At 42.4% G+C, this 27460-nt stretch overlaps 1 protein-coding gene across 5 annotated transcripts in view; it reads left to right on the top strand.

Annotated features, from left to right (window-relative positions):
* The window catches only part of CUNH6orf120 (chromosome unknown C6orf120 homolog), a 131850-nt gene that overhangs the window by 48055 nt on the left and 56335 nt on the right, over window positions 1-27460 (top strand). Inside the window, exons 1-2 of one of the 5 annotated variants that reach the window (XM_073671494.1) lie at window positions 13523-13609; window positions 22789-22884. The exons of 2 other annotated variants lie outside the window; for them this stretch is intronic. Coding sequence is in view for 1 of the 3 variants with exons in the window: in XM_073671491.1 (XP_073527592.1) it covers window positions 13548-13609 (62 nt within the window). In the remaining 2 variants the exon portion in view is untranslated. Of the gene's footprint in view, window positions 1-13237; window positions 13403-13459; window positions 13610-22788; window positions 22885-27460 lie in introns of those variants that run through there. 2 more of the 5 variants (XM_073671493.1, XM_073671491.1) reach the window with 2 other exon arrangements.

Genomic DNA, 27460 nt, shown 5'->3' with positions numbered 1-27460 from the left:
TGACCAATAGCGATTGTGCCATTCAGAAGATTGAGAGGGGGTGTAGCCGTCTCTCACCCCATTGGCACCCCTGCTATTAGATCATGAAAAATGATCATGATGAATTCCCAGACTGTAATTTCCACAATGGACTCACTTGAGGGGGGAGCGCTGTTCTGGCACTTAGGGGCTAATCAAATGGCACCCGCAAACTATTCCAGGAAAATCTGTGTTCCAAAAGCCAAATGTTGCTCTTTCCCTTCTGAGCTTTTCCCATTTGCACAGACAGTAGGTTTTTAAATAATTTTTGGGTCCTTTTAACTATTGTTAGTCTTTCGGCTAAAGCAATATTTTAGTTCAAAACATGACTTTTTTTCTTAATAGGTCAATGGTATAACATTTTGTAGTTTATAAAACTAGTTCATTTTCCTTTTAGGTGTGTGTGTGTGGGGGGGAATCAACTGTTTTGGCAACTAAGGTGCTCTGCTAATGTGACACGACAGCTGCAAGCCATTCCAGCAAAATCTGCACTCAATAATGCCAATCCTTCCCTTTTGAGCCCTACCATGTGCCCAAACAGTAGTTTCTGACCACATGTGGGGCATTGGCGGCATATTCAGGAGAAATTGCCTTACAAATTGTGCAGTGCTATTCTTTCTGCCACACTGTTACAAAAGAAAAATTTGGTGTTAAAGCAACATTTGATTGGAAAGAACATACTTTTTCAGTTTCACAACTGTGAAAGCGCCTGTTGTGTTCAAAATGTTCGCTAGTCCCCTAGATAAGTTCTTTGACGTTTGTAGTCAGATGAGTTGGAGTTTCTATTGTTTTGGCTTTTTATAGGGCCTACAAATGTGACTTGACATTCTGTTCCAACAATTATTGCTTTACAAAAGACAAATGGCACTCTTTCTTTCTAACCCTACCGTATGCCCAAGCAGTAGTTTACGACTACATATGCGTTGTTGCAGTTTTGAGGAGAAATTATGTTGCCAAATTTGTGGTCCAATTTAAGGTGGATTCAAAATTCAAGATGGAGACTTTGCGATCGACAGTGAAGATTCTGTACCCCTTCTGTTTCATGGCAGTGATAAACTTAGACTTAGTACGCATCCTTTATCACATCCCAATCCACCCAGACCACCAACAATATCTCAGGGTGGCAGTGGAATTCCAAAGCAACCTTTTGCATCTACAATATTAGTGTTACTCCAGGTGTTAGTGCAACACAGAGGGGAAAGGAGTAAATGGAGACCTACTTGTCTGGTCTAGCGTCATCCTGTCTCAACTACCGTCCCTATATTGCCTCTTCAGCAATTGCCGCACTCTTGCCTTTCCCTGTCTTTCCCTGGCATATGGCTAGGGATGGGAGGAGATGAGCACTAGTCAACCTCCACTAAACTCTGTAGACAACAAGGGTAGACAAAACCGGGGGAAATGGCTTAGCTTTAGATGACTCCAAATGTGCACAGGGCCTCAAGCTCCAGAGAGGCTGAAGTACTGCTCCTGCCAATCCTAACAAGTCGAAATGAATATAGCCGGCAACTCCCTCTCAGACACAACAAGTGTATATATACACCCAGGCCAGAGAGCTAATTGGACAGAGGGAGGTAGCCGCTAGATCCTAAAGACAGCCCCTCATCTAAGAAGCTGTCAGCAATGCCAAACGTAGAGATCTCCTGTAACCACCTGCAGGACGACTATCTGTCACCTTTGACATACCCGTGACAATCAGTGCCTGCCATTTGGGGTGTCACTAGCACCCAGAATTTTTGCCAAGGTAGTGACAGAGATGAAATCCTATATAAGAAACAAAGACATTGATAGTGCCGTGCCATACGTAGACGATTTTTTTAATAGTCGGGGACTCAGAAAGTGCCTGTACAGTAGCAGTCAAACAAGTTTTATCCATTCTAACGAGATTGGGTTGGATAGTAAACGAAGAAAAATCGAGACCCAGGCCCATTCAACTTCAAACTTTTTTGGGCATCAACCTGGATGCTATTCATCAGAGTTGCTCCCTCCCACCAGAAATAAATCAAAATCAAAGGGGCGCAATAAGTGACAAAAAGAAAGCATTTAGAGAACTAAAGCAAGTAGGTAGTGACGAGGCATTAAATAAATGTAGAAAATTAAATAAATTATGTAAAAACCAAATCAAGGCAGCAAAGATTGAGGCAGAGAGAATCATTGCCAGAGAAAGTAAAAATAACCCCAAAATATTCTTTAACTACATAAATAGTAAAAAACTAAAAAATGATAGTGTTGGCCCCCTTAAAAATAGTCTGGGTGAAATGGTGGATGAGGATGAGGAAAAAGCCAATATGCTAAATGATTTTTTTTCAACCGTATTTACACAAGAAAATCACATGACCGAAAACATGATTAGTGATAACAAAAATTCTCCATTAAATGTCACTTGCTTAACCCAGCAGGAAGTACGGCGGCGTCTAAAGATCACTAAAGTTGACAAATCCCCGGGCCCGGATGGGATACACCCGCGAGTACTGCAGGAATTAAGTAACGTCATAGATAGACCATTATTTTTAATCTTTAAAGATTCCATAATAACAGGGTTTGTACCACAGGACTGGCGTATAGCAAATGTGGTGCTAATATTCAAAAAGGGGACAAAAACCAAACTTGAAAATTATAGGCCAGTAAGCTTAACCTCTACTGTGGGTAAAATCCTGGAGGGGTTCCTAAGAGATGCTATACTAGAGTATCTGAAGAAGAATAACCTCATGACCCAATATCAACATGGGTTTACGAGGGACCGTTCCTGTCAAACTAATCTGATCAGCTTTTATGAGGAGGCAAGTTCTGGACTGGACCAAGGAAATGCAGTGGATGTTGTGTATATGGACTTTTCAAAAGCTTTTGATACGGTTCCACACAAAAGGTTGATACATAAAATGAGAACAATAGGGATAGGGGAAAATGTATGTATGTGGGTTAAGAATTGGCTCAGTGATAGGAAACAAAGGGTGGCTATTAAAGGAAAACACTCAGACTGGGTCTCAGCTAACAGTGGGGTACCACAGGGGTCAGTATTGGGCTTCTTCTTTTTAACATATTAATGACCTTGTAGGGAGCATACAGAGTAATATTTCAATATTTGCAGATGACACTAAACTCTGCAGGGTAATCAATACAGAGGAGGACAATTTTATATTACAGGAGGATCTATGTAAACTAGAAGCTTGGGCTGATAAATGGCAAATGAGCTTTAATGGGGATAAATGTAAGGTAATGAACTTGGGCAGAGGAAATAAAATGTGTAATTATATGCTTAATTGTAAAATACTGGGCAAAACTGTAACTGAAAAAGACCTGGGTGTATTGGTGGACGACAAGCTCACATTTGGTGGCCAGTGTCAGGCAGCTGCTGCAAAGGCAAATAAAATAATGGGATGCATTAAAAGAGGCATAGATGCTAATGAGGAGAACATAATTTTACCTCTATACAAGTTATTAGTGCGACCACACTTAGAATACTGGTGTATAAGAAAAACATAGCTGAACTAGAGAGGGTGCAAAGAAGAGCGACCAAGGTTATTAGAGGACTGGGGGGGTCTGCAATACCAAGACAGGTTATTACACTTGGGGTTATTTACTGTGGAAAAATGAAGGCTTAGGGGTGATCTTATTACTATGTACAAGTATATGAGGGGACAGTACAAAGACCTTTCTACTGATCTTTTTACTCTGAAACGGGGACAAGGGGGCATCTTCTACGTCTGGAGGAAAGAAGGTTTAATCATAATCACAGACGCGGATTCTTTACTGTAAGAGCAGTGAGACTATGGAACTCTCTGCCGCATGATGTTGTAATGAGGGATTCACTACAAAAATTTAAGAAGGGCATGGATGCCTTTCTGGAAAAGTATAATATTACAGGTTATATATACTAGATTCCTTGATAGGGCGTTGATCCAGGGAACTAGTCTGATTGTCGTATGGAGTCGGGAAGGAATTTTTGTTCCCCGATGTGGAGCTTAGTATTTGCCACATGTTTTTTTTTTACCTTCCTCTGGATCAACATGTTAAGCCCCCGTCTCACATAGCGAGATCGCTAGCGAGATCGCTGCTGTGTCACGGTTTTGGTGACGCAACAGCGACCTCACCAGCGATGTCGCTATGTGTGACACTTTGTAGCGATCAGGCCCCTGCTGTGAGGTCGGTGATCGCTGCAAAGTGTCCTGGACCATTTTTTGGTCGTTGCTCTCCCGCTGGTCAGCACACATCGCTGTGTGTGACCAGCGGGAGCAGCGATCAGGCTGGTAACTACAGTAAACATCGGGTTACTAGGGGCACACGCGCACCTAGTAACCCGCTGTTTATCATGGTTACGAGCCTGCTAAAGTGAGCGGTAACCTCCTGCTCACTGTAGCAGAGTGGTAACCATGATAAACAACGGGTTACTAGGAGCGCGTGTGCCCCTAGTAACCCGATGTTTACCATAGTTACCAGCCTGCTCCTGCTTCAGCAGGCTCGTAACCAGGAGCAGGACATCGTGGAAAGATTCTTTCCACGATGTCGCTGCTCCCCTGATCGTTGGTGAGCCTGCCTGTTTGACAGCTCACCAGCGACCACATAGCGACGCAGCAACAATCCCTGACAGGTCGTATCGTTGTCGGGATCGTTGCAGCGTCGCTAAGTGTGACGGGGCCTTTAGTCTATGGGTTGAACTAGATGCACTTAGTCTTCCTTCAACCTTAAAAACTATGTTAAACAAAAAATTGCAAATATTCAGGAGACACATAATCTCATTAAGAGAAGCCATGTCCTTGCTACTATCCCTGACAGCTACAATTCCAGCAGTACAGTGGGCTCAATTCCATACAAGACGACTACAGTGGGAAATCTTGGAAATACAGACCGCAGTAGGAGATCAGCTGAATTACAAATTTTAGCTGTCAGCAAAAACCCTACATTCTCTAAATTGGTGGACAGATTCAGGAAATCTCTTGAAGGGGGTCCAATGGACAGTACAAAGCCTAGTCATAATCACCATGGACGCAAGCCTGAGAGGTTGGGGTGCTGACTTAGAGGGAGGTTGTTTTCAGGGTCTGTGGGATTACAAGTTAGAAGACTGTTCTTCAAACCTAAAGGAACTAACCGCAGTCAGGAAAGCATTACAAGCAACCGTAAGATACTGTATAGGGAAGGACGTAGTAATTCTGTCTAACAGCACAGCAGTGGCTTATTTAAATCGCCAAGTAGGAACCAGGTCAGACCCATTATTGTTAGAGGTAGAGAAAATATTCTCCATAGTGGAGCAAAATCTTCTATCTCTTTCAAGCCGCCACTTAAGAAGTTCAGAAAATATTATCGCTGGTTATTTAAATCGCCATTCACTCAATCAGGGAGCATGGGCTCTAAGCAAAAGAGTCTTTGATCAGATTTGCTCGGCCTGGGGCCTTCCGCAAATAGATTTATTCGACACCAGAGAAAAGCGTCAGGTAAGGAATTCTATTCTCTAAATAAAAAAGTCACCAGACGGGGTGGATGCTCTTCTGCAGAAATGACAGTTTTGCCTGGCATATGCCTTCCGGCCCCTTCCCTTATTTCCCATACTATTAAAAAAGATACGCGAGGACAAAGCCAGAGTAATACTAATTGCCCCCTTCTGGTCAAAAAGGGCCTTGTTTACTTGGCTAAGGGTCACATCAATCTCGGACCCCTGGATCCTACCCGACAATCCAGAGCTATTATCTCCGGGTCCGGTGACCCATCCTCAGGTTCCCAGACTACACCTAACAGCCTTTATACTTGAGAGGGAATGGTTATCGGCCAGATATTTCTTGGAAAATGTAATGTCAACTCTCCTGTTGAGCAGGAAAAAAGTTAAATTTCTTACATTTTCCGGTCAGATCATGACCCCTCAAAGTCACTTAGTTCCCATTTCGGAAATACTAGAATTCCTTCAAAAAGGTCTAGAGAGGGGTCTCTCCTCTAGCTCCTTTAAAGGTGCAGGTGTCAGCCCTAGGGACATTGTTCCATCACAAAATTGCCAATCACCCATGGATTTATAGGTTTTTAAAAGCATCTTTTTCATCCAGACCTATAGTCAGTACTAAGGTAGCCCCCTGGAACCCTAATTTAGTTCTGACTGCCCTTACAAAGGTTCCCTTTGAACCCATCTCATCCAATTCTATTTAAGTGCTTACACTAAAAACAATAGTATTGGTAGCATTAACCTCTGCTAGGCAGGTGAGTGAGTTACAGGCTCTCCCGATCAACCCCCCTTTTACAAACATCTTGCAAGATAAGGTGATATTGAGGGCAGATCCAGCTTTCCTCCCAAAAGTAAGTTCTAGATTTCACAGAAGTCCGGAAATAGTGCTCCCTTCGTTTTGTAGTAAACCAAAAACCCAAGGGAAAATAGCATTTCACTCCCTAGATGTGAGAAGGTGTATCCTTAGATACCTTGAGGTAATGAGTCAGTGGAGGAAGTCCTCGGCCATGTTTTTTTTTTCAAGGGGCAAACAGAGGTAAATGGGCTACTAAATCCACGATTGCCAGATGGGTTAGAATGTCCATAAATTTTAGCCTACTCTACCTCTGACCTTTATTCCCCTCAAGGTATAAAAGCACATTCTACTAGGGCCATAGCTACCTCTTGGGCAGAAAGAGCTAATACCTCAGTAGACCAAATATGCAAAGCGGCAATCTGGTAGTCTCTGACCACCTTCTTCAGACACTACAGGTTGGATCTTGGGCTCTGATCTTTCCTTTGGGAGAAAGATTCTTTGAGCGGTGGTCCCGCCCTATCTGTACAGTGCTGTCATGGTGAAGGGTAAATATAATTGCTTACTGGTAATTTGATTTTCCACAAACATGACCGCACCATGCTACTTCCTTTCCTTCTCTAACTTTTTTGGTGGTGGAAGACCTCCTGTTTTCTCAAAAAAAAAAAATCTCTAATTTGTGCAACACTAAGGTGAATGTTGATAACTATTTTTGTATACATATAATGTATATGCTAACAAGGCTTATTCTTATCTTATTCTCTGTAAACACACTGGGGAGGTAGAGAGGTACCGCCCCTTTTATTTTGGTAGGTTTCCTGTTCCTGGGGCCGGATACTCTCTGTACGGTGCTGTCATGGTTCTGGAAAATCAATTTACTGGTAAGCAATTATGTTTTCTGGATTTTGTTTTACTTTGATTTTTAATATATTTAAATAAAGCTTTGCTATTTGCATAATCCATTCTTTTTTTTCTCTTTATTTTTTTGAGGGATCTGTTGAAATTGATCTAGAATCACTTAATAGGTACTATAAATGATATGGACAGCAATGTCAAAACTACAGTTGTGCTCAAAAGTTTACATACCCCAACAGAATTTTTGCTTTCTTGGTCTTGTTTCAGGGAATATGAATGATAACAAAAAAACTTGTTCTCCACTCATGGTTATTGGTTGGGTGAAGCCATTTATTGTCAAACTACTGTGTTTTCTCATTTTAAATCTCAATGACAACCGAAAACATCCAAATGACCCTGATCAAAAGTTCACATACTCCTTTTCTTAATACCATGTATTGCCCCCTCTAACATCAATGACAGCTTGAAGTCTTTTGCGGTAGTTGTGGATGAGGTGCTTTATTTTCTCAGATGGTAAAGCTGCCCATTCTTCTTGCCAAAAAGCCTCCAGTTCCTGTAAATTCCAAACTGTCTAGCATGAACTAAGCGCTTGAGATCTCCCCAGAGTGGCTCAGTGATATTGAGGTCAGGAGACTGAGATGGCCACTCCAGAAACTTCACTTTGTTCTGCTGTAGCTAATGACAGGTCGACTTGGCCTTGTGTTTTGGATAGTTGTCATGTTGAAATGTCCAGGTACGTCCCATGCGCAAATTTATATCCAGTATTTGCTGAGAACGTGCTACATTCATCTTTCCTTCAACTTTTACCAAGTTTCCTGTGCCTTTGTAGCTCACACATCCCCAAAACCTCAGCAAACGACCTCCATGCTTTACAATAGTCATGGTGTTCCTTTCATCATAGGCCTTGTTTACTTCTGTCCAACTGTAACTTTTATGGCTGTGGCCAAAAGTTCAATTTTGGTCTCATCACTCCAAATTACCTTTTCCAGAAGTTTTGAGGCTTGTCTCTGTGCTGTTTGGTGTATTGTACGTGAGATATTTTGTGGAATTTGTGTAGTAATGGCTTTCTTCTGGCGACTCGACCATGCAGCCCATTTTTCTTCAAGTGCCTCCTTATTGTGCATCTTGAAACAGCCACACCGCTAGTTTTCAGAGAGTCCTGAATTTCAGCTGATGTTATTTGTGGGTTTTTCTTTGCATCCCGAACAATTTTCCTCGCAGTTGTGGCCGAAATTTTTGTTGGTCTACCTGACCGTGGTTTGGTTTTTACAGAGCCCCTGATTTTCCATTTGTTAATCACAGTTTGAACTGGCATTATCAATTCCTTGGATATCTTTTTGAATCCCTTTCCTATGTTTTACAGTTCAACTACCTTTTCCTGTAGATCCGTTGGCAATTCTTTTGCTTTCCCCATGACTCACAATGCAGAAAAGTCAGTGGCTGGATGCAAGAGTCTGTCTGGATCCCAGAAACTCACTCGGCTTTTATTCACACACACTGATTATAAGCAAACAGGTCACAGGTGAGGATGTTACCTTTAGTAGCCATTCAAATTCTGTGCATGTTATCAGGCCAAAATCACCAGGGTATGTTAACTTTTGATCAGGGTCATTTGGATGTTTTTGGTTGTCATTAAGATTTGAAACGAGAAAACAGTTGTTTGACAATAAATGGCTTCACCCAACCAATAACCATGAGTGGAGAAAGTTTTTTTTTTTGTTATGATTCATATTCTCTGAAACAAGGCCAAGCAAGCAAAAAATCTGCCAGGGTGTGTAAACTTTTGAGCACAACTGTACTTGCTGTGCATATGTTCAGTGTTTTTTAACTTCTGTTAACAGCTTCAGAATTCGAAAGCTGCAAAGCAGCAAAAAGTGATCTGACCGTTTTTCTGGTGGCTTCCTCTTGGAAGTGGCTCACTATTAAAACATTCATTTTTTATAATATTTTTAAAACTGAGGAAACTATGCACATACCTTTAGGGTATGTGCCCACGATCAGGAAACTCTGTGGGTTTGAAGCTGTTTGTTTATGCAGCGTCAAACCTGCATGTCCAGATGTTACAGCCTAGTGGAAGGAATTTTTAGAAATCCCATGTCCACTATGCGTGCATCTGAGGCTGCGGATCACCCGTGGAAACTGACATGTGCCGAGTCTTTCAGGATTGCAGCATGTTCCTTTCTCTTGCGGGTCCGCATGTGGACTTTCCCCATAGACTTGCATCAATGAGGAAAGACATAGTTTTCACTTACTGCTAGTTTTGACCCTGCTGCTAACCGGCTACCACCCCAGGGTAGCAGCAGGCTCAAAACTAGCAGTAAGTGAAAAGTATGTCTGACTATTGATAATTTTGATTGAAACTTCCTTTCCTGTGTATAACACTTAGATTTGCAGATATAGTGCTCTGGGAATGACTAATGCTATATCAAACATAGGCACTTGCATTTTCTCAATACATATCAGCACGCTGCACTTTCCATTATTTATTTTATCCTTTGTTTGTTTTTTTTGTATTCTTCTCTGCCGTTCTGGTATTTTGTGTGCTCTGCAAATGGCACCAGCAAACTAGGTAAGTCCTGCAGAATCTAGACTCCAGAAGTCAAATGACACCCCTAGCTTCTGAGCTTTGTCCTGTGGCCAAACTATTTTCAATGACACATGGGATATCACAGTGTTCAGGAGAAATTGCATAACAAGTTGTGGTGTCTTCCATTAACCTTCGCCCCAAATTTATACATTTCCGAAGACTATATCTTAATATTATTACATTACAAACTTAATGTAAACATCCTTAAAAAGTTATGTGAAGCACATGTGGGTTAAAAATGCTCACCACACCATAATATGAATTCCTTCTGGGCTTTAGTTCAGAAAATGGTGGTCACTTGTGGGAGATTTCTGCTTTTATTACATCGCAGGGGCCCTGCACATTCAACATGACGTCTGCAATCTATTCCAGTCAAATTTGAACTCTAAAGATCAAAGGGCTTCTTTACTGAACCATGCCGTGTTCCCAAACAGCAGTAGTTTTCAACCAAACATTGAGGTATTGCCATGTTCAGAAGAAGGCGCCTAACTAATTGTGGAGCCCATTTTCTCCTGTTACCACTTAAGAAAATTAAACACTTAAAGCTAAAACAACATTTTAGTAGACAAAAATAAAAATTCATTCCACTTTGGTGTCAGTTTGTTAACCTTTCAGGTGCTTCACAGGAATTAATACAATTTTGGATAAATTCAGGGGAGCAGTTTTGAAAATGGTATCCTTTTTTTTCCCCTCAACATATAGGCCACTGAAATGAACTTTAAATCTGATTAGGTTTGTAAATTTCTTTGACAAATTGATATTAAACTTTTCTGAAAATAATAATTTTTCAAATTTCCTTCATGTAAGGCTGTGTGCCCACGATGCGTTTTTTAAGCGTTTCTGCAGCTGCAGAAGCGCTTAAACGCATGGTAGAAGGCCTGTCATGTTCCCCAATGATAATCCGCATGTGCTGTGCACATGCTGCGGAAATTTCCGCTGCGGATTATCATTGCGGAAAAAAACGCAGCACTACCAATTATTTTGCGGTAGTGCTGCGTTTTCGCCGCCATTGACTTGCATTAGACCGCATGAATTACGCATCACTGTATATATAGATGCGCATTCCATGCGTTCTAATGTGCGAATGGTACCCGGGTCTAAAGGAGAGGAGACTCTCATCCAGAACTGGGTACCATAGAAACTGTGAAAAAAAAGAATAAAATAAAAAATAAATCTATACTTACCTTCTGGCGGCCCGCGCTGTGCTCCTCCTCGCATGTCGACAGTTCGCGATATTCTGAAGGACCTGCGCTGACGTCAGTCATGTGACTGGTCACGCGACGCTGACGTCGGCAGGTCCTTCAGTCTACCGCTGCCGGGACGGTAAAGCAAGACAGCGCGGGCCATCAGAGGGTAAGTATAGATTTATTTTTTTACATTCTCTCGGGTCACACTATATAAATCCATGCAACCGGATTTATATAGTGTGACCAAGTTGACAAGCACTTTCCAAGTGATGCTAAAATGGCTTGAAAAGCGCTTGTCAACCCGCATGCGGAAATGCAAGTGAAGAACGCTTCACTTCCGCATGTCCCTAGCAGGAAAACACATGTACAATCCGCATGCGTTTTTTTTTTGCCAGGGAGATGCAGAAACGCTCAGGAAAAAATCCTGAGCATTTCTGCATCGTGGGCACATAGCCTAAAGAAAACATATTGGAAATGTTTTTTAACCCTGTCACCCCAAAGCCTGTTTTAACCAGGATAGATTTTACAATTTTGACCTGAGTTTTTTTCATTACACATTGAACTTTGTTAGTATATTTAGGTCGAAATTTTTTGCAATTTTTATTTGTAAAAACATTGGCATTTTGGCAAATTTTCAATTTTTATATCCTTAAACCAGTTAGTCATGCTGTACAAAATAACATAAATTTTCCAATGTGTACTTTACATCAGCATCATTTTTGAGAAACTTTTTACCCTTCTAACAAAAAAAAATTGGCTGGAATAGTTCATGCCATGTCAAGTTTACAGAGCCCCTGCTGCCTCTAATCAGTGGAAAGCCCCCACAAATTTCTCCATTTTGGAAACTACACCCCTCAAGTAACTTATCTATAGGTGCAGTGATAATTTTGACTCGATTGGGTATTTTCCAGAAACAAGCAGCAGTGAATGTTGCTGACTGAAAACTACAGATCCACCAGTATAATGCCCGTACATTGTGGAGCCCAGCTCGTGCTTCTGGAGACTTGCACCCCGTAAACTAAGCAGGCTCTCATCACTACAAAAATACCAAACGTGGGTGCTAACTCCAGTTTAGGCAGATTGTGGGGCTCAGAAAGGAGGGGATCATTTGGATTTTGGAGCGCAGAATTTGCTGTATTTCTTTTGGGGGGCAAGGAACTATTTTGGCTTTTCAGAGCTTTTGTGCTACCAGTAATGTCGTTGCCCCCTATATTTCCATTGACAGATGACAGACCTGAGTGGGGAATTGCTTTTTTGTGTATTGAGTTGAAGCTTTTATTGGGAACATTTTACATAACATTTGGGATCAGATTTACTGTATTTTTCGGAACCATAAAACGCACCTAGGTTCTAGAGGAGATTGGGAGAAGGTGGGCACCACTCAAAAATAACAATTGAAGATCAACCCAATGCAGATAAGGCACAATGTAGACAAGGAAAAATAAAAAGATATGCGAACACGGGGATCTCACATAATATATATATATACACATGAAATATTTTATTAACTCATGTTGAATACAGACAACACAAACATCTAAAAACATTAAAAAATAGCCCAATTTGATACAATGCTGGCCCAACAATAAAGCCAAAATGATTCCCCAAACCAACAACAGGTATCGGTGAAAATGTCTATTCATGAAATAATTAGTTTAGAGCAGACAAACCAGATAAACATGATTACCATAATAGGCTATGAAAAAGGGTGGTTAACCTACAAGCTCCCTAATTAGTAATATATTTAGCCAATAAGGTGCCAATAAATTGCAAATGCTGGTAAAAGTACAAATGCTTGATCAGCTCTCGGGAAGGACCCCTTTTGGAGTCCCTATAGGTATAAGCACCAAAATACAGTGCAGATGCACGCATATAAAGTGCAAAGAAGTGCTTGGAGGTGTTTAAAATGCCAGAAAGTAAGGAGGCATACCATAAGCACACTAATGCAAAGTGGAAGTACTGCATAGAATAAACAACCACAAAATACTGTGGATAAATGAAAAATCATAGCGACAACATGGGTGTTGAGGCAGGGGAAGGGGGAATGCTGAGAGACCCTACGCGTATCGCTACTAGAGACGTAGCTTCCTCAGGGGCAGGAAAGAAAACACAAATAACAATGATCAAGTTGTCAGTATTTATACATATACCGAATTACTCTAAATTGATAACAAGGTACAGGAGGCGTTAGCCCTAAATCCGACAGCACGGCGTACCAGGAAGTGGCATCAAACCATGTTGAAGTCACATGTCATAGATAGTCCAATAAGATCGAATATATAAAGCAAGGGCGGAAGTCAAGAGTTTGTAGCGCTGTGCACGTGCGCGCCCGGCCTGTGATTGAGCCGGAAGTCACCAATGCGATGCAAGTAAAGGCAAAAGATAGAACATTACAGCACTATGCGCATGCGTACCCGGCCCCAGAGTAAACCGGAGGTCGCGATCGCAACACAAATAAGGGCACAAACCACGACGCTGTGCGCGCCCGGTCCATAAATAACCAGAAGTCACAATTGCGATGAAGAGAGCAGCAAGTAAAGGTAAGGATAAAACATTACTGCACTGTGCACATGCATACCTGGCCCAAAGATAAACCGGAAGTCACGATCGCAATACAAGAAAGGGCACAAAGGTACGACGCTGTGCGCGTGGGCGCCCGGTCCATCAATAAACCGGAAGTCACTAATGCAGCGAGGAGAGCAATCGCACAAATGTGCACCCGACCAAGACAAAAGCCAGGTGAAAAGGTCAGTGCTCTAAAAAACACTGTCACCCAAGCAACAAGCACCGCTCAACACACAGCGCATGCGTACCCATGCAAAAAATGAAAATGTAGAGGTAGGCTAGGCAAGGTAGCGCACAGAAAGTTCATGGCACAATAGTCACGCAGAATGGAAATGCATGTATATAACATGTACGCATATGTATTAGAGGTAGGGAAAACCGTATTAAGTCGAAGAGTACATAGGCCACTTCCTTACCCTTTTCCCTACTCTGCCAGACCCCCTTACATATCTCCTTCCGTTAAAGAGGGGGGGGGGGATTATTGTCAGATGTACTAAATGGAAAAGATACTTCCCTAAAGGACTATGGTTAACCACCCTTGATCACATGCAGTAGGGGCAAAAAGAGGTAGAGAAAAAATAAAGATTGTCCAAGCAATAAAACACAAATTAAAGAGGTAGATGCTTGTGCTGAAAGGACGACAGCTATATCGATTGGACTGTCTTGGCTTTTAGGCCAGAAACAAAAAAGGAGACAAAAAAGAGAGGGAGTATACATTGAGGAAAGCATACTTTTATTTTTAGTAAGCAGTTCATGGGCTATGTGTCCCGATAAAAGCTCATATATAGAAGTTCTTCATTGATGCCATGAGGCAACAAGGTGTTAAAGTCAAAAATCCACCTTGATTCGCGCCGTAGGAATTCCTTGGTGACCGAACCCACTCTAATGTTGGCCATGACTAAGTCCATGCCCATTTAGAATTTATTAAAACCCGGCACTCAAAAAAGCTTTTGTTAAATTTCTTTTTGCGTTTAATCAAGTGAGTACAGTATAACAAACGTTTCGGTCACTCAGGACCTTCATCAGTGTACAGTATGTGAACAGAGTTCCCTTGAGGTGGACAAAATCCACTAAGGAGGCTGAAGTGGGAGATGGCACAATGTGGCGTTAAAGAACGTGGTATCCACCGCTTGTTAGTCTTGTCCATGCCCATGACCCTCAGACCCACAGGGCGACCACCATGATGTTGTAAAAAATGGGATGCCACAGATGAAATGCTCTTACCCTTGTCCTTATCAATGCTTGCAGTTGAAATATTGGAAAGATGTTGCTGTACTCTGCGTTGCAGTTCCTGTGTAGTTTGGCCTATGTATAACCTAGGACAAGGGCAAATTAATACATACACCACATTGTGAGTGCGACAGTTAAAGTAGAAACGTGTGAAAATTGATCCAGGGTGAATTGGGAGAGACACCTCACTGGCCGCCACCATGTACTGACAAGCCGTACAGTTTCCACAGGGAAAAGAGCTGGTGTGTCTGGTCCCTCTATTTGTCCTCATAGTAGATCGTCTGAAGTGGCTCCTATTTAGATGGTCCTTCAGATTCTTCGCCCTCCTGGCAATCAGTCTTGGTTTGGCCGAGATAAGAGTGGACAATTTGGGATCACTAGGAAGGATCCCCCAGTTTCTCTGTAAGATACGGTACACATCCTCCCACTGGTTGTTAGATGTGTGAATAACATTAAGGGCCCCGTCACACTAAGCGATGCAGCAGCGATCCCGACAACGATACGACCTGTCAGGGATCGTTGCTGCATCGCTAATACATCGCTGGTGAGCTGTCAAACAGGCAGGCTCACCAGCGATCAGGGGAGCAGCGATATCGTGGAAAGAATCGTTCCACGATGTCCTGCTCCCGTTACCAGCCTGCTGCAAGCAGGAGCAGGCTGGTAACTATGGTAAACATCGGGTTACTAAGTGCGCGTGTGCCCCTAGTAACCCGCTGTTTACCATGGATACCACTCTGCTACGGGGCGCCGGGAGCCTCCGCGCACCGTAGCAGAGTGGTATCCATGGTAAACAGCGGGTTACTAAGTGCGCGCGTGCCCCTAGTAACCCGATGTTTACCATAGTTACCAGCTAGATCGTTGGTCCCGCTGGTCACACACAGCGATGTGTGCTGGCCAGCGGGAGGCCAACGACCAAAAAATGGTCCAGGACACTTTGCAACGATCAGCGACCTGACAGCAGGGGCCTGATCGTTGCAAAGTGTCACACACAGCGACATCGCTGGTGAGGTCGCTGGTGAGTCACCAAAACCGTGACTCAGCAGCGATATCGCTAGCGATATCGCTATGTGAGACGGGGGCTTAACAGTCTGCATCGATGGTTGCATAGAAGCTCCAGGGCAGTAGACCTATCAGTCTTCTTATCAGTGCTGATATGCTTGAGAAACAATCCTTCGTGGATTGCCCCTAGCTAAAAACCTGTCCGTCAATTCCGAGGCATGTCTCTTAAAGTAATCACTGGAGCTGCAATTTCGTCTTAACCTCAAAAATTGTCCCCTGGGTATTCCGTTCCTCTGATGTGGAGGGTGGAAGCTCGTATAATGCAGCAAACTGTTGCTAGCTGTAGTTTTCCTGAAAAGTGAGGTCGTCAGGCCCGTACCAGACTTTAATAGTTTAAGATCCAAGAAATCCACTGTAGAGAGGGAAAGATGGGAGGAGAGTTTAATGTTCCAATTATTCTCGTTTAGATTCTCAATGAACAGATGGCACTCGTCCATCGAACCAGTCCACAGAAAAACAATGTCATCGATAAAACGATACCATTTTTGTACATGCCTCACAATAGCTGTTTGAATGTACACCACAGTTTCCTCCCAATGGCCCATGTAGAGATTCGCGTATGCCGGTACACATCTGGCTCCCATAGCGATCCCCGAGGATTGTCTGTAAAAGACCCGATCGAACGTAAAGTAACTCCTCTCCAGGACAAACCTAAGGAGATCCAAGAGAAAGGAGTCATGTCCCCTATCTCTTGTGGTCCTTTGGTTAAGAAAATATGACACAGCCTCCATACCTTTGGCATGGTCAATGCTGGTGTATAAGGCTTGAACATCCATGGTGACGAGGATGGTGTCCATCTCCACAGACAAATTCTCCACCTTATGAATTAAGTCCGATGAATCCCTTAGGTAGGAGCCCAGAGTGAGAACCAAAGGTTTGAAAAAAATGATCTAAATATATACACTGTCTCTCAAAAAGGCTTCCTATTCCTGATAAACATCCAAACACAAAAAACCCTTAAAAATACCGTTAATAAATCCTTTTTAAAAATTGTACTCAATAGTACCTATGGAACAGAGTTTACACACAAAAGGAGATATATATTTTGATATATTTAAATAATCCTATAAGGGGAGGGATGTATAACCACAATCCAAAATTTGCCTTAGGTTAACCCTAGTAGCAAATAATATCCTACCTAATAGCCAAGGTAATATGCCAAACAGGAGGTCCTGTCCACCTAGTCCCAGTCCCTACGCGTTTCACCCCCTCCTCAGTATGGGGCTCATCAGGGGACAGATAGTATCAGAGGAGATAGCCCATAGTAGGTGCACAACCAATGTGTGCTTCCATAATTCAAAAAGCACCGTATGTGGACTAATACACATGGTCTCTCTCTATATATATACTTCCCTTAATTGAAGCCCATATTAAAACAAGCAGAACACCTGCAGTTAATAGCATGGTTACTTTACCTCCTGAAGCGCAAGCAGCGTTCCATGATATCCACCATACGCAGCTCAATATCATTTCCGGGAGTTACGCTAAACGTAACTTCCGGTTACGCAGACACCACAGGCAACTAAGGGGACTACGTAAACTCCGTTCCTTATTGTTCCGGATGTTGCGTATAGCTCAAAATCCGGCTGCGTAGGTAACGCAATTCACCAAGAAGGGTACTCAAACTACGTACCAGTTACTTATACTACAGCACTGCATGACATACGGTTCTAAAAAGCAAACAAAGCATAGAGAAGACCATTGCAAACCATCGCTCAAGTGAAAGTTCTCATACTTTTGAATTCTCAAAAAGGAGGGATTATTAGAAACAAAAAGTGATACATACTGAATAGCTAGTAACCATATTAATATCAGTCATCAACCAAAGTATCAAAAAATAAATAAACCGGTACCATAATAGGCCTAATTAGAAAATGACAGCATCAATGCCATCCCAATCAAATCAAAATATATAGGTCAAAAATGAAAAATAATCAAAAAAAGGGGATAAATCATGATCAAAAAAAGAAAGAAGAAAAAAAGACCAACACTGATTCGCTCACAAAACGTGGCAAAAATGTACAACAACCAAAAAAAAAAGGCTTATAGTCCATAAACTTGTTAAATGAAAACAATGTCCCAAATTACCAATGTATTTTATAAATACATTGGAAGATAAATAACAAACTGAAATTTTATATAAAGAAGGCTGATATTGATTTTGTCAGTAAGGGTTATAGAAAAAACCTGAAATGGCTAGATGAAACTAGAAAAGCTCAGTTGTTCATTAATACCTCCAGGGGCTAGGGACTCGAGCCAGAAAATCCACCTCGACTCGCGCTGTAAGATTTTACGGTCCCAATCACCTTAACGAATTGGCATATCTACAACTTCTATTGAGCGGAACGTAAAAGAATTTAAATCACCTCCGTGATGCAGATTGATGTGTTTAGCTAGGGGTGTATCCCTGTTGTTGCGGACATCCCCAAGATGCTCTCCAATGCGGACCTTAAATTGCCTCCTAGTCTTCCCTACGTAGTCTTTAGGACAAGTGCAGGTACAAATATAAACTACACCCATACTTCTGCAGTTAGCAAAGAATTTATTTTTATATGTACGTTTGGTGACTGAGCTCATGAAAGTATCAGAGATAGAAATATGTCGGCAAAAAGAGCATTTACCACATCTGAAAGTACCAGTAGACCTTCTGTCCAACCATGTACCCTCCTTCCTCGGAGGTACAAAGTGACTATGTACTAATTGATCTTTTACGGATTTACCTCTCCTAAAGGTCACAGATGGAAAATCCGCAATACACTTAGCAATATCGGGATCTACCTTTTAGGATGCCCCAATGTTTCCTCAAAATTGTCATAATTTTTGGATGCTGATCATCAAATGTCCCCATCAGTCTGGTTAATGAGGTCTGTTCAGATCGATCACGAGCTATAAGTAATGTAGACCTATCCTGTTGTAGGGCATGGGTAAATGCTTTATTTACTACCCTTCTTGGATATTCACGATCAATCGACTTTTCAGATCCCTAGCCTTCGACAAGAAATCAGAGGTAGATGAGCAGTTTCTCCTCAATCTTAAGAACTGACCCTTCGGGATCCCCTGTTTTAGTGGTTTAGGGTGATAGCTCCCCCAATTTAGGAGACTATTAGCCGCGGTCGGTTTTCTAAAGATCGATGACCTCAGAGAACCTGCATCATCTATTGATATCAAAACATTCAAAAAAAAGTTTTTTGCCACCAATTTCGTATGTAAATTTTAGGCCCAGTTCATTGACATTTAGACGTTGTATAAAGCCAATGAAAGAAGCCTCATCACCCATCCAGAGGACGAGGATGTCATCAATATACCGGCCCCAAAATTTAATATATGGGCCACCGATGACATCCCCGTCCGCAAAGACAACAGTATCCTCCCACCAGCCCAGGAGCAAATTAGCATAAGTGGGAGCACAAGGGCTCCCCATTGCTGTGCCCCTGAGCTGATGGTAGAATTTACCATGGAAAAGGAAAAAATTGTGAGTCAACACATATTCCAGTAATTCAAGGATAAATCCATTATGTGGGATAAGATGATTACCCCTTGTTTTGAGGAAAAAATCCACTGCTGATAGGCCTGCCATATGGTGTATACTGGAGTATAAAGCCTCCACATCTATCGAGGCCAGAATGGTCCCTGGGTCAACTGTGATGTCATCCAATTTTGTTAACAGATCTGTTGTGTCCCTGAGGTAGGACGGAAGGGCTGTAACAAAAGGTCTAAGCATCTGGTCAAGATATATGCTCGAATTTTGGCTCAGTGCATCTATGCCAGAAACAATGGGTCTTCCTTTTAAGGGAGGAAATCCCTTGTGGACTTTAGGGAGGGCATAAAAAGTCGCAGTCATAGGAAATTTAGGAAAAAGGAAATTAAATTCACTTGATGATATAAGGCAGTTTCGTCTGGCTTGTTGTAAAATGTCAGATAGAGCTTTGGTATAGACAGGGGTAGGATCCCCTTGCAGTATCTTGTAAGTCATAGTGTCTGAGAGGATATCAAGACACATGGTGGTGTACTGATCACAGTCGAGGAGCACTACATTCCCTCTCTTGTCTGATGGTTTAATGACAAGGGAGGTATCGTTACTCAGATCCTGTAGCGCTCTTCGTGCCTCAAAAGTGAGATTGGATTTCACTCTGTGATCTTGGGTTAATTTTCTTTATCTCCTCTGTGACAAGTGAGGAGAAGATGTCTATACTGCTAATCTCCCCCATAGGTGGCATTTTAGTGCTCTTAAGTCTCAAATCTGAGAAAGGACCTTCACCCAGTCCACGACTACCCTCCTCTGCCAATTCTGTCAGAAGGTGAATATCTTTAAGTTCATCCACAGAGATACCAAGTTCTTGGCATCTATGCCTGTCATTGTGGGAAAAGAACTTCTTCCACCTCAATTTTCTAAAAAATAGTTCAATATCCTTTACCCACAAAAAAGGATCGAAACGAGTCGTAGGTACATATGATAGTCCAGCACCCAATACCCTTTTTTCGATCACTGTAAGGGTACGTGAGGATAGATTTAAAATACTACTATCAGAGCCAGCATATAGGGCAGACCGTAGTTCATAATCAACTAACGGTTGTAATTCACCATCCTTTCTCGTAGATGGTATCTTGCATCCCTGTTCTCTAAAAAAGAAGTGGAGGGTAAAACCACAGATGAAGAAATAGAGGGGGGCGTTCCCTGACCAGGAGAGCCTCTGTTTTGCCATCTCCTATAGGTGCTCTTTCTACCCCATCCCCTTGATCTATTATGAAAACTGGGATAGTCCCTAGGAATACGTTCAGTATCCGATGACTCTAGGTCTGATGAAGAGATATCCGTCAATATACCTGATTTGTTATTTAGAGCTGGATAAGCTCGTTTCTCTCTAAAATCAATAAGGTCTCTAGTGAAGCGTTTGTGCTTCCTATCTTTGAGAATAAGTTGGTATTTCTCTATCGCGACTTTCAATGCTTCTTCTCTAATGGAGAATTCTGATGCTGAAGTTGAGAGCCCTATCAATATGTTCCTTGAGTGTAACTGCAGATTTCTCAAAAGTAATCTTCTCCTCCTCCAATAGAATTTGCATAAATCTCAAAGATGAGGCTGTAGACTCCTTCTCCCATTTAGATAGGAGTGAATCTGACCTGCTCCTAATAGCTGGTAACAGATTAATCCTTAGACCTCTTGGTACTATCCCTTGTTTAATATAATTTTCCAGGGATTGTACTTCCCACCAGGATTTAATATTCTCTTTATACACATCTAACAGGTCTGAAAAAACATTTTTTATATTAGGTTCAGTTGAAGATGAGTCCCTACATTTAGCCCCTGAAAAAACTTCTCTTGCCTCATCCAGCCATCTAATAGTGTTTAAAGGCCCCGACAGAAATCCAGCCATAATAACTTAGGAAGACAAAAAGCAACAACCAACAAAGTTGGAGAACCAGGGTACAAAACTAAACAACCAAACACAAAAAGCCCCTTAAAAAATACCTTTAATAAATCCTTTTTAAAAATTTTACTCAACAGTACCTATGGAACAGAGTTTACACACAAAAGGAGATATATATTTTGATATATTTAAATAATCCTATAAGGGGAGGGATGTATAACCACAATCCAAAATTTGCCCTAGGTTAACCCTAGTAGCAAATAATATCCTACCTAATAGCCAAGTATTTTTTCACCCTAGGGGTTCAAGTGGTGTCCCCGCTCATCGGTGGGTATAACTAACCTCTCCCTATATCTCCATAGACAGACAAGTGATAAATATACAAATAGAAAAATGAATTGCCTTAATATAAAATTACAAAACGTCAGATCAAGTAGCAAGATGCCAATCACATACAATATCAGAAATGGACTCAATAATAAATAGCCCGTTTTTTTTGAGGTATCAGCTAGTACTTATTGGCAATACTCCTTATGGGACCTCAAGTAGAAAGATGCCAATCACATACAATATCAGAAATGGACTCAATTATAAATAGCCCGTTACAAATAGCAAGATGCCAATCACATACAATATCAGAGATGGACTCAATTATAAATAGCCCGTTTTTGGGGCATCAGTATTACTTCCTATGGGGCCATAATAAAATGACAAAAAATAGATCACTAGTAGAAGGTTATCAATGAATGTCTCCAATTTTAGTAGCCCCTCAGAAAAAATATATAAAAAAAGAGACGAAATGTCCAATATTAATGTCCCAGCATCAGCAATTATGCAGCAGTTTTTTGATAGTCCCTCAGAAAAAATTACAAAATGTCCATTCATAACTAGTGTTGAGCGATACCTTCCGATATCGGGAAATATCGGATCGGATTGGATCGGACCGATACCGAAAAAGTATCGGATATCGCCGATTCCGATACCGGAAACCAATGCAAGTCAATGGGACAGAAATATCGGAATGAAAATAAACCCTTTCTTTCCTTGTAGGTTAATTCTACATGAAGGAAAACAACTAAGAATAATGTAGAATGTATTGGGGGAGGTGGGGGAGACAATAAAGGCATAGAGGTTTAGCCCAATCAAATGGAATAGCAGGAATTAATATTTTTTTTAAGACGTTCTGAGTTACGGAAATATTGACTATGTTAAGTATTTTTATATTTTGTCAGATATTTATGTTTCACTACTTCCATGCTCTTCACCTTCTTTTTTACTTCTCCCACACTTTCTCCTTCATCATCCTCAGCATCTTTTTCATCCACTTCTTCTTCACCTTCTTCATCTTCTTCTTCACCTTCTTCGTATTATTCTTTTTTTTTTTACATTCTTCATATTCTACTTCTTCATCTTCTTCATATTCTTCTTCTTCATCATATTCTTATTTGTGGCAGGCATTCCTGTAGTTATCTATAAAAGGTTGGACATTACACCTTTTGTTCTGCCCGTCATTAAAGATTTACAACAGGATTTGTCCGCGTTCAGTTTGGCCTGCAGCAGCACGTCTTTTCCAGGGGCACCACGAGGAGGAACGGACTCACCCCCATACACTGCTTAGTCATCTTCTGCTTATAATTTAGATATTATCTTTTGCTCTGATTTTTCGTCTTATGCTTAATGTTCTTCCTCTTTTTGTTCTGCAGCTTCTTGTATTTCTGCTTCTTGGTTTTCTGTCTCTTGTTCTTCTGTATCTTGGTGCTTGTCTCCTGATATCCGAAGGTATCGCTCAACACTATTCAGTATGTATCACTTTTTTGTTTCTAATAATCCCTCCTTTTTGAGAATTCAAAAGTATGAGAACTTTCACTTGAGCGATGGTTTGCAATTGTCTTCTCTATGCTTTGTTTGCTTTTTATAACCGTATGTCATGCAGTGCTGTAGTATAAGTAACTGGTACGTAGTTTGAGTACCCTTCTTGGTGAATTGCGTTACCTACGCAGCCGTATTTTGAGCTATACGCAACATCCGGAACAATAAGGAACGGAGTTTACGTAGTCCCCTTAGTTGCCTGTGGTGTCTGCGTAACCGGAAGTTACGTTTAGCGTAACTCCCGGAAATGATATTGAGCTGCGTATGGTGGATATCATGGAACGCTGCTTGCGCTTCAGGAGGTAAAGTAACCATGCTATTAACTGCAGGTGTTCTGCTTGTTTTAATATGGGCTTCAATTAAGGGAAGTATATATATAGAGAGAGACCATGTGTATTAGTCCACATACGGTGCTTTTTGAATTATGGAAGCACACATTGGTTGTGCACCTACTATGGGCTATCTCCTCTGATACTATCTGTCCCCTGATGAGCCCCATACTGAGGAGGGGGTGAAACGCGTAGGGACTGGGACTAGGTGGACGGGACCTCCTGTTTGGCATATTACCTTGGGACATTCTCTTATGGACTTTCTCTGGATAAACCTGAATGGATGTACCTGCTGAAAATTTCCTATTGTGAACTTTTTTTGGCTGGATGATCTCCATGGTTCCCTTAGGAGTATTGCCTGGAAAACATCACTTGTCAACTCAGAAGAAGCATCTCTAAGATAAGTCCATTTACATAATTTTTGCAACTACTTTGATGGGATATGCTGCATAACTACTGATGCTGGGATGTTATGAATGGACATTTCGTCATTTTTTCTGAGGGACTATCAAAAAACTGCTGCATAATTGCTGATGCTGGGACATTAATAATGGACATTTCGTCTCTTTTTTTATATATTTTTTCTGAGGGGCTACTACAATTGGAGACATTCATTGATAACCTTCTACTAGTGATCTATTTTTTGTCATTTTATTATGGCCCCATAGGAAGTAATACTGATGAGTATCGGTGGACATCTCAGAAGAATCATTCTACATTAAGTTCATTCTGCATTATGTCTATTTATCTAAATTTATCTTTGATATCCTAATCAGTATTTTAGGCCTTGAATTTTTTCTAGCATTTGACTATAAATAATTATTTCTTTTATGGTCCCATAAGGAGTATTGCCAATAAGTACTAGCTGATGCCCCAAAAACGGGCTATTTATAATTGAGTCCATTTCTGATATTGTATGTGATTGGCATCCTGCCATGTGTAACGGGCTATTTTCAATTGAGTCCATTTCTGATATTGTATGTGATTGGCATCTTGCTACTTGATCTGACGTTTTGTAATTTTATATTAAGGCAATTCATTTTTCTATTTGTATATTTATCACTTGTCTGTCTATGGAGAAATAGGGAGAGGTTAGTTATACCCACCGATGAGCGGGGACACCACTTGAACCCCTAGGGTGAAAAAATACTTGGCTATTAGGTAGGATATTATTTGCTACTAGGGTTAACCTTGGGCAAATTTTGGATTGTGGTTATACATCCCTCCCCTTATAGGATTATTTAAATATATCAAAATATATATCTCCTTTTGTGTGTAAACTCTGTTCCATAGGTACTATTGAGTACAATTTTTAAAAAGGATTTATTAACGGTATTTTTAAGGGTTTTTTTGTGTTTGGTTGTTTAGTTTTGTACCCTGGTTCTCCAACTTTGTTGGTTGTTGCTTTGTCTTCCTATTCCTGATACAATGGGCCTACCAGGGGGTTGATGGATACACTTGTGGACTTTTGGTCACATATGTCCGATCTTATTGGTCTATCTATGACATGTGACTTCCAACATGGTTTGATGCCACTTCCTGGTACGGCGTGCTGTCGGATTCAAGGCTAACGCCTCCTGTACCTGGTAATCAATTTAGAGTAATTCGCTATATGTATAAATACTGACAACTTGATCTTTGTTATTTGTGTTTTCTTTCCTGCCCCTGAGGAAGCTACGTCTCTGGTAGCGATACGCGTGGGGTCTCTCAGCATTCCCCCTTCCCCTGCCTCAACACCCAGGTTGTCGCTATGATTTTTCATTTATCCACAGTATTTTGTGGTTGTTTATTCTATGCAGTACTTCCACTTTGCATTAGTGTGCTTATGGTATGCCTCCTTACTTTCTGGCATTTTAAACACCTCCAAGCACTTCTTTGAACTTTATATGCGTGCATCTGCACTGTATTTTGGTGCTTATACCTATAGGGACTCCAAAAGGGGTCCTTCCCGAGAGCTGATCAAGCATTTGTACTTTTACCAGCATTTGCAATTTATTGGCACCTTATTGGCTAAATATATTACTAATTAGGGAGCTTGTAGGTTAACCACCCTTTTTCATAGCCTATTATGGTAATCATGTTTATCTGGTTTGTCTGCTCTAAACTAATTATTTCATGAATAGACATTTTCACCGATACCTGTTGTTGTTGGTTTGGGGAATCATTTTGGCTTTATTGTTGGGCCAGCATTGTATCAAATTGGGCTATTTTTTAATGTTTTTAGATGTTTGTGTTGTCTGTATTCAACATGCGTTAATAAAATATTTCATGTGTATCTACTATATAATTGTCTTATCCCGTCTGTCTGTCTGTCCAGGAAATCCTGCGTCGCTCATTGGTCCGGCAGTGGCCAATCAGCACCGCGGTATTTCTGAAAAAAGATGGCGGCCGTTAGCGGCTCATCTGCGGGACGGAGCTCAGCGGCGATACAGCCGGGAGATGAGCGCAGCGAGGCGCTCATCTCCCGGCCGGTACCAGCAGAAGGACCTCGACCGCCGGACCCATCTGCTGGATGGAGATGCAGCCGGGAGATGACCGGCGCGAGGCGCTCATCTCCCGGCCGGTAGCAGCGGAAGGACCGCCGGCGTCGCTGACCTCCATGCGGAAGGGAGGACCAGGGAGCGGCGCTGCAGGTCGGGATACTTCTGCTGTGAGCGCCCGCTCATGTCCCGGGTTCTCGCAGCGGAAGTACCCGCACAGGCAGCGCCGGTCCTCACCAAGACGATTCGATGATTGGTCGCGGTCTTCAGACCCCACCAATCACTGATCTTACCGCAAAAGTTAAACACCGCTGTGCTGATTGGTCGCGGACGCTGCCCGCGACCAATCGCCGATTTGTGCGGCACATTTAAATAGCGGCCGCGACCAATTGGATGTCAGCGCCGCTCCCCGGTCCTCCCTTCACACCCTAGCCGCATGGATGTCAGCGGCGCTGCCTGTGCGGACACTTCTGCTGCGAGAACCAGGGACATGAGCGGGCGCTCGCAGCAGAAGTATCCCGACCCGCAGTGCTGCTCCCCGGTCCTCCCTTCACACCCGCGACCAATCACCGATTTGGGCAGCAAACTGAAATATCGGCCGCGACCAATCACCGATCTTGGATCCACATTTAAACACCGCTGTACTGATTGGTCGCGGACGCTATTTAAATGTGGCGTCAAAATCGGTGATTGGTCGCGCCCAGCGTCGGCGACCAATCAGCACAGCGGTGTTTAAATGTGGAGCCAAGATCGGTGATTGGTCGCGGCCGATATTTAAATTTGGCGCCCAAATCGGTGATTGGTCGCTGGCGCTGCCCGCGACCAATCAGCGATTTTTAACACAAATGTCCGGACCTTTGCAACAACATGCGGATACTGTGGGGACATCAGCGGCTAGGGTGTCAAGGGAGGACCGGGGAGCGGCGCTGCGGGTCGGGATACTTCTGCTGCGAGCAGTCCTGATCTCCCGGCTTCTCGCAGCGGAAGTAGCCGCACAGGCAGCTGCGCTCCCCGGTCCTCACTAATACGATTCCGCTCCCCGCTCCTCACCAATACGATTCTCTGATTGGTCGCGCTCTCCGCACGCGACCAATCAGTAATCTTGGCGCTAAAGTTAAACACCGCTCTGCCGATTGGTCGCGGCCGCTGCCTGCGACCAATCACCGATTTGGGCGCCACATTTAAATAGCGGCCGCGACCAATCACCGATCTTGCCGCCACATTTAAGCACTGCTGTGCTAATTGGTCGCGGACGCCAGCCGCGACCAATTAGCGAGCTTGGCGCCAAATTTAAACACCGCTCTGCTGATTGATCGCGGTCGCTGGCCGAGATCAATCGGCAGTATTGGCGCAAAATTTAAACACCGCTCTGTTGATTGGTCACGGCCGACAACCGCGACCAATCAGCAGTATTGGCGCCAAATTTAAACCTCACTCTGCTGATTGGTCGCAACCACCGGCCACGACCAATCTGCGTTTTTTTTGCCAAATTTAAACAACGCTCTGCTGATTGGTCGCGGCCGCGACCAATCAGCAGTATTGGGGCCCAATTTAAACCCCGCACTGCTGATTGGCGCGTCCGCCGGGTGCGGACAGTCAGCAGTATTGGCGCCAAATTTAAATCCCGCTCTGCTGATTGGTCACGGCCGGTGGTTGCGACTAATCAGCCATATTGGCGCCAAATTTAAACAACGCTT

Source organism: Phyllobates terribilis, unplaced genomic scaffold, assembly GCF_046119375.1.
Source record: "Phyllobates terribilis strain yellow unplaced genomic scaffold, ASM4611937v1 Scaffold_3__8_contigs__length_932513732, whole genome shotgun sequence".
In the NCBI taxonomy this organism is placed as follows: Eukaryota; Metazoa; Chordata; class Amphibia; order Anura; family Dendrobatidae; genus Phyllobates; species Phyllobates terribilis.
The sequence above is the reverse complement of the archived record's forward strand: the minus strand, read 5'-3'. Positions and strand labels throughout refer to the sequence as shown.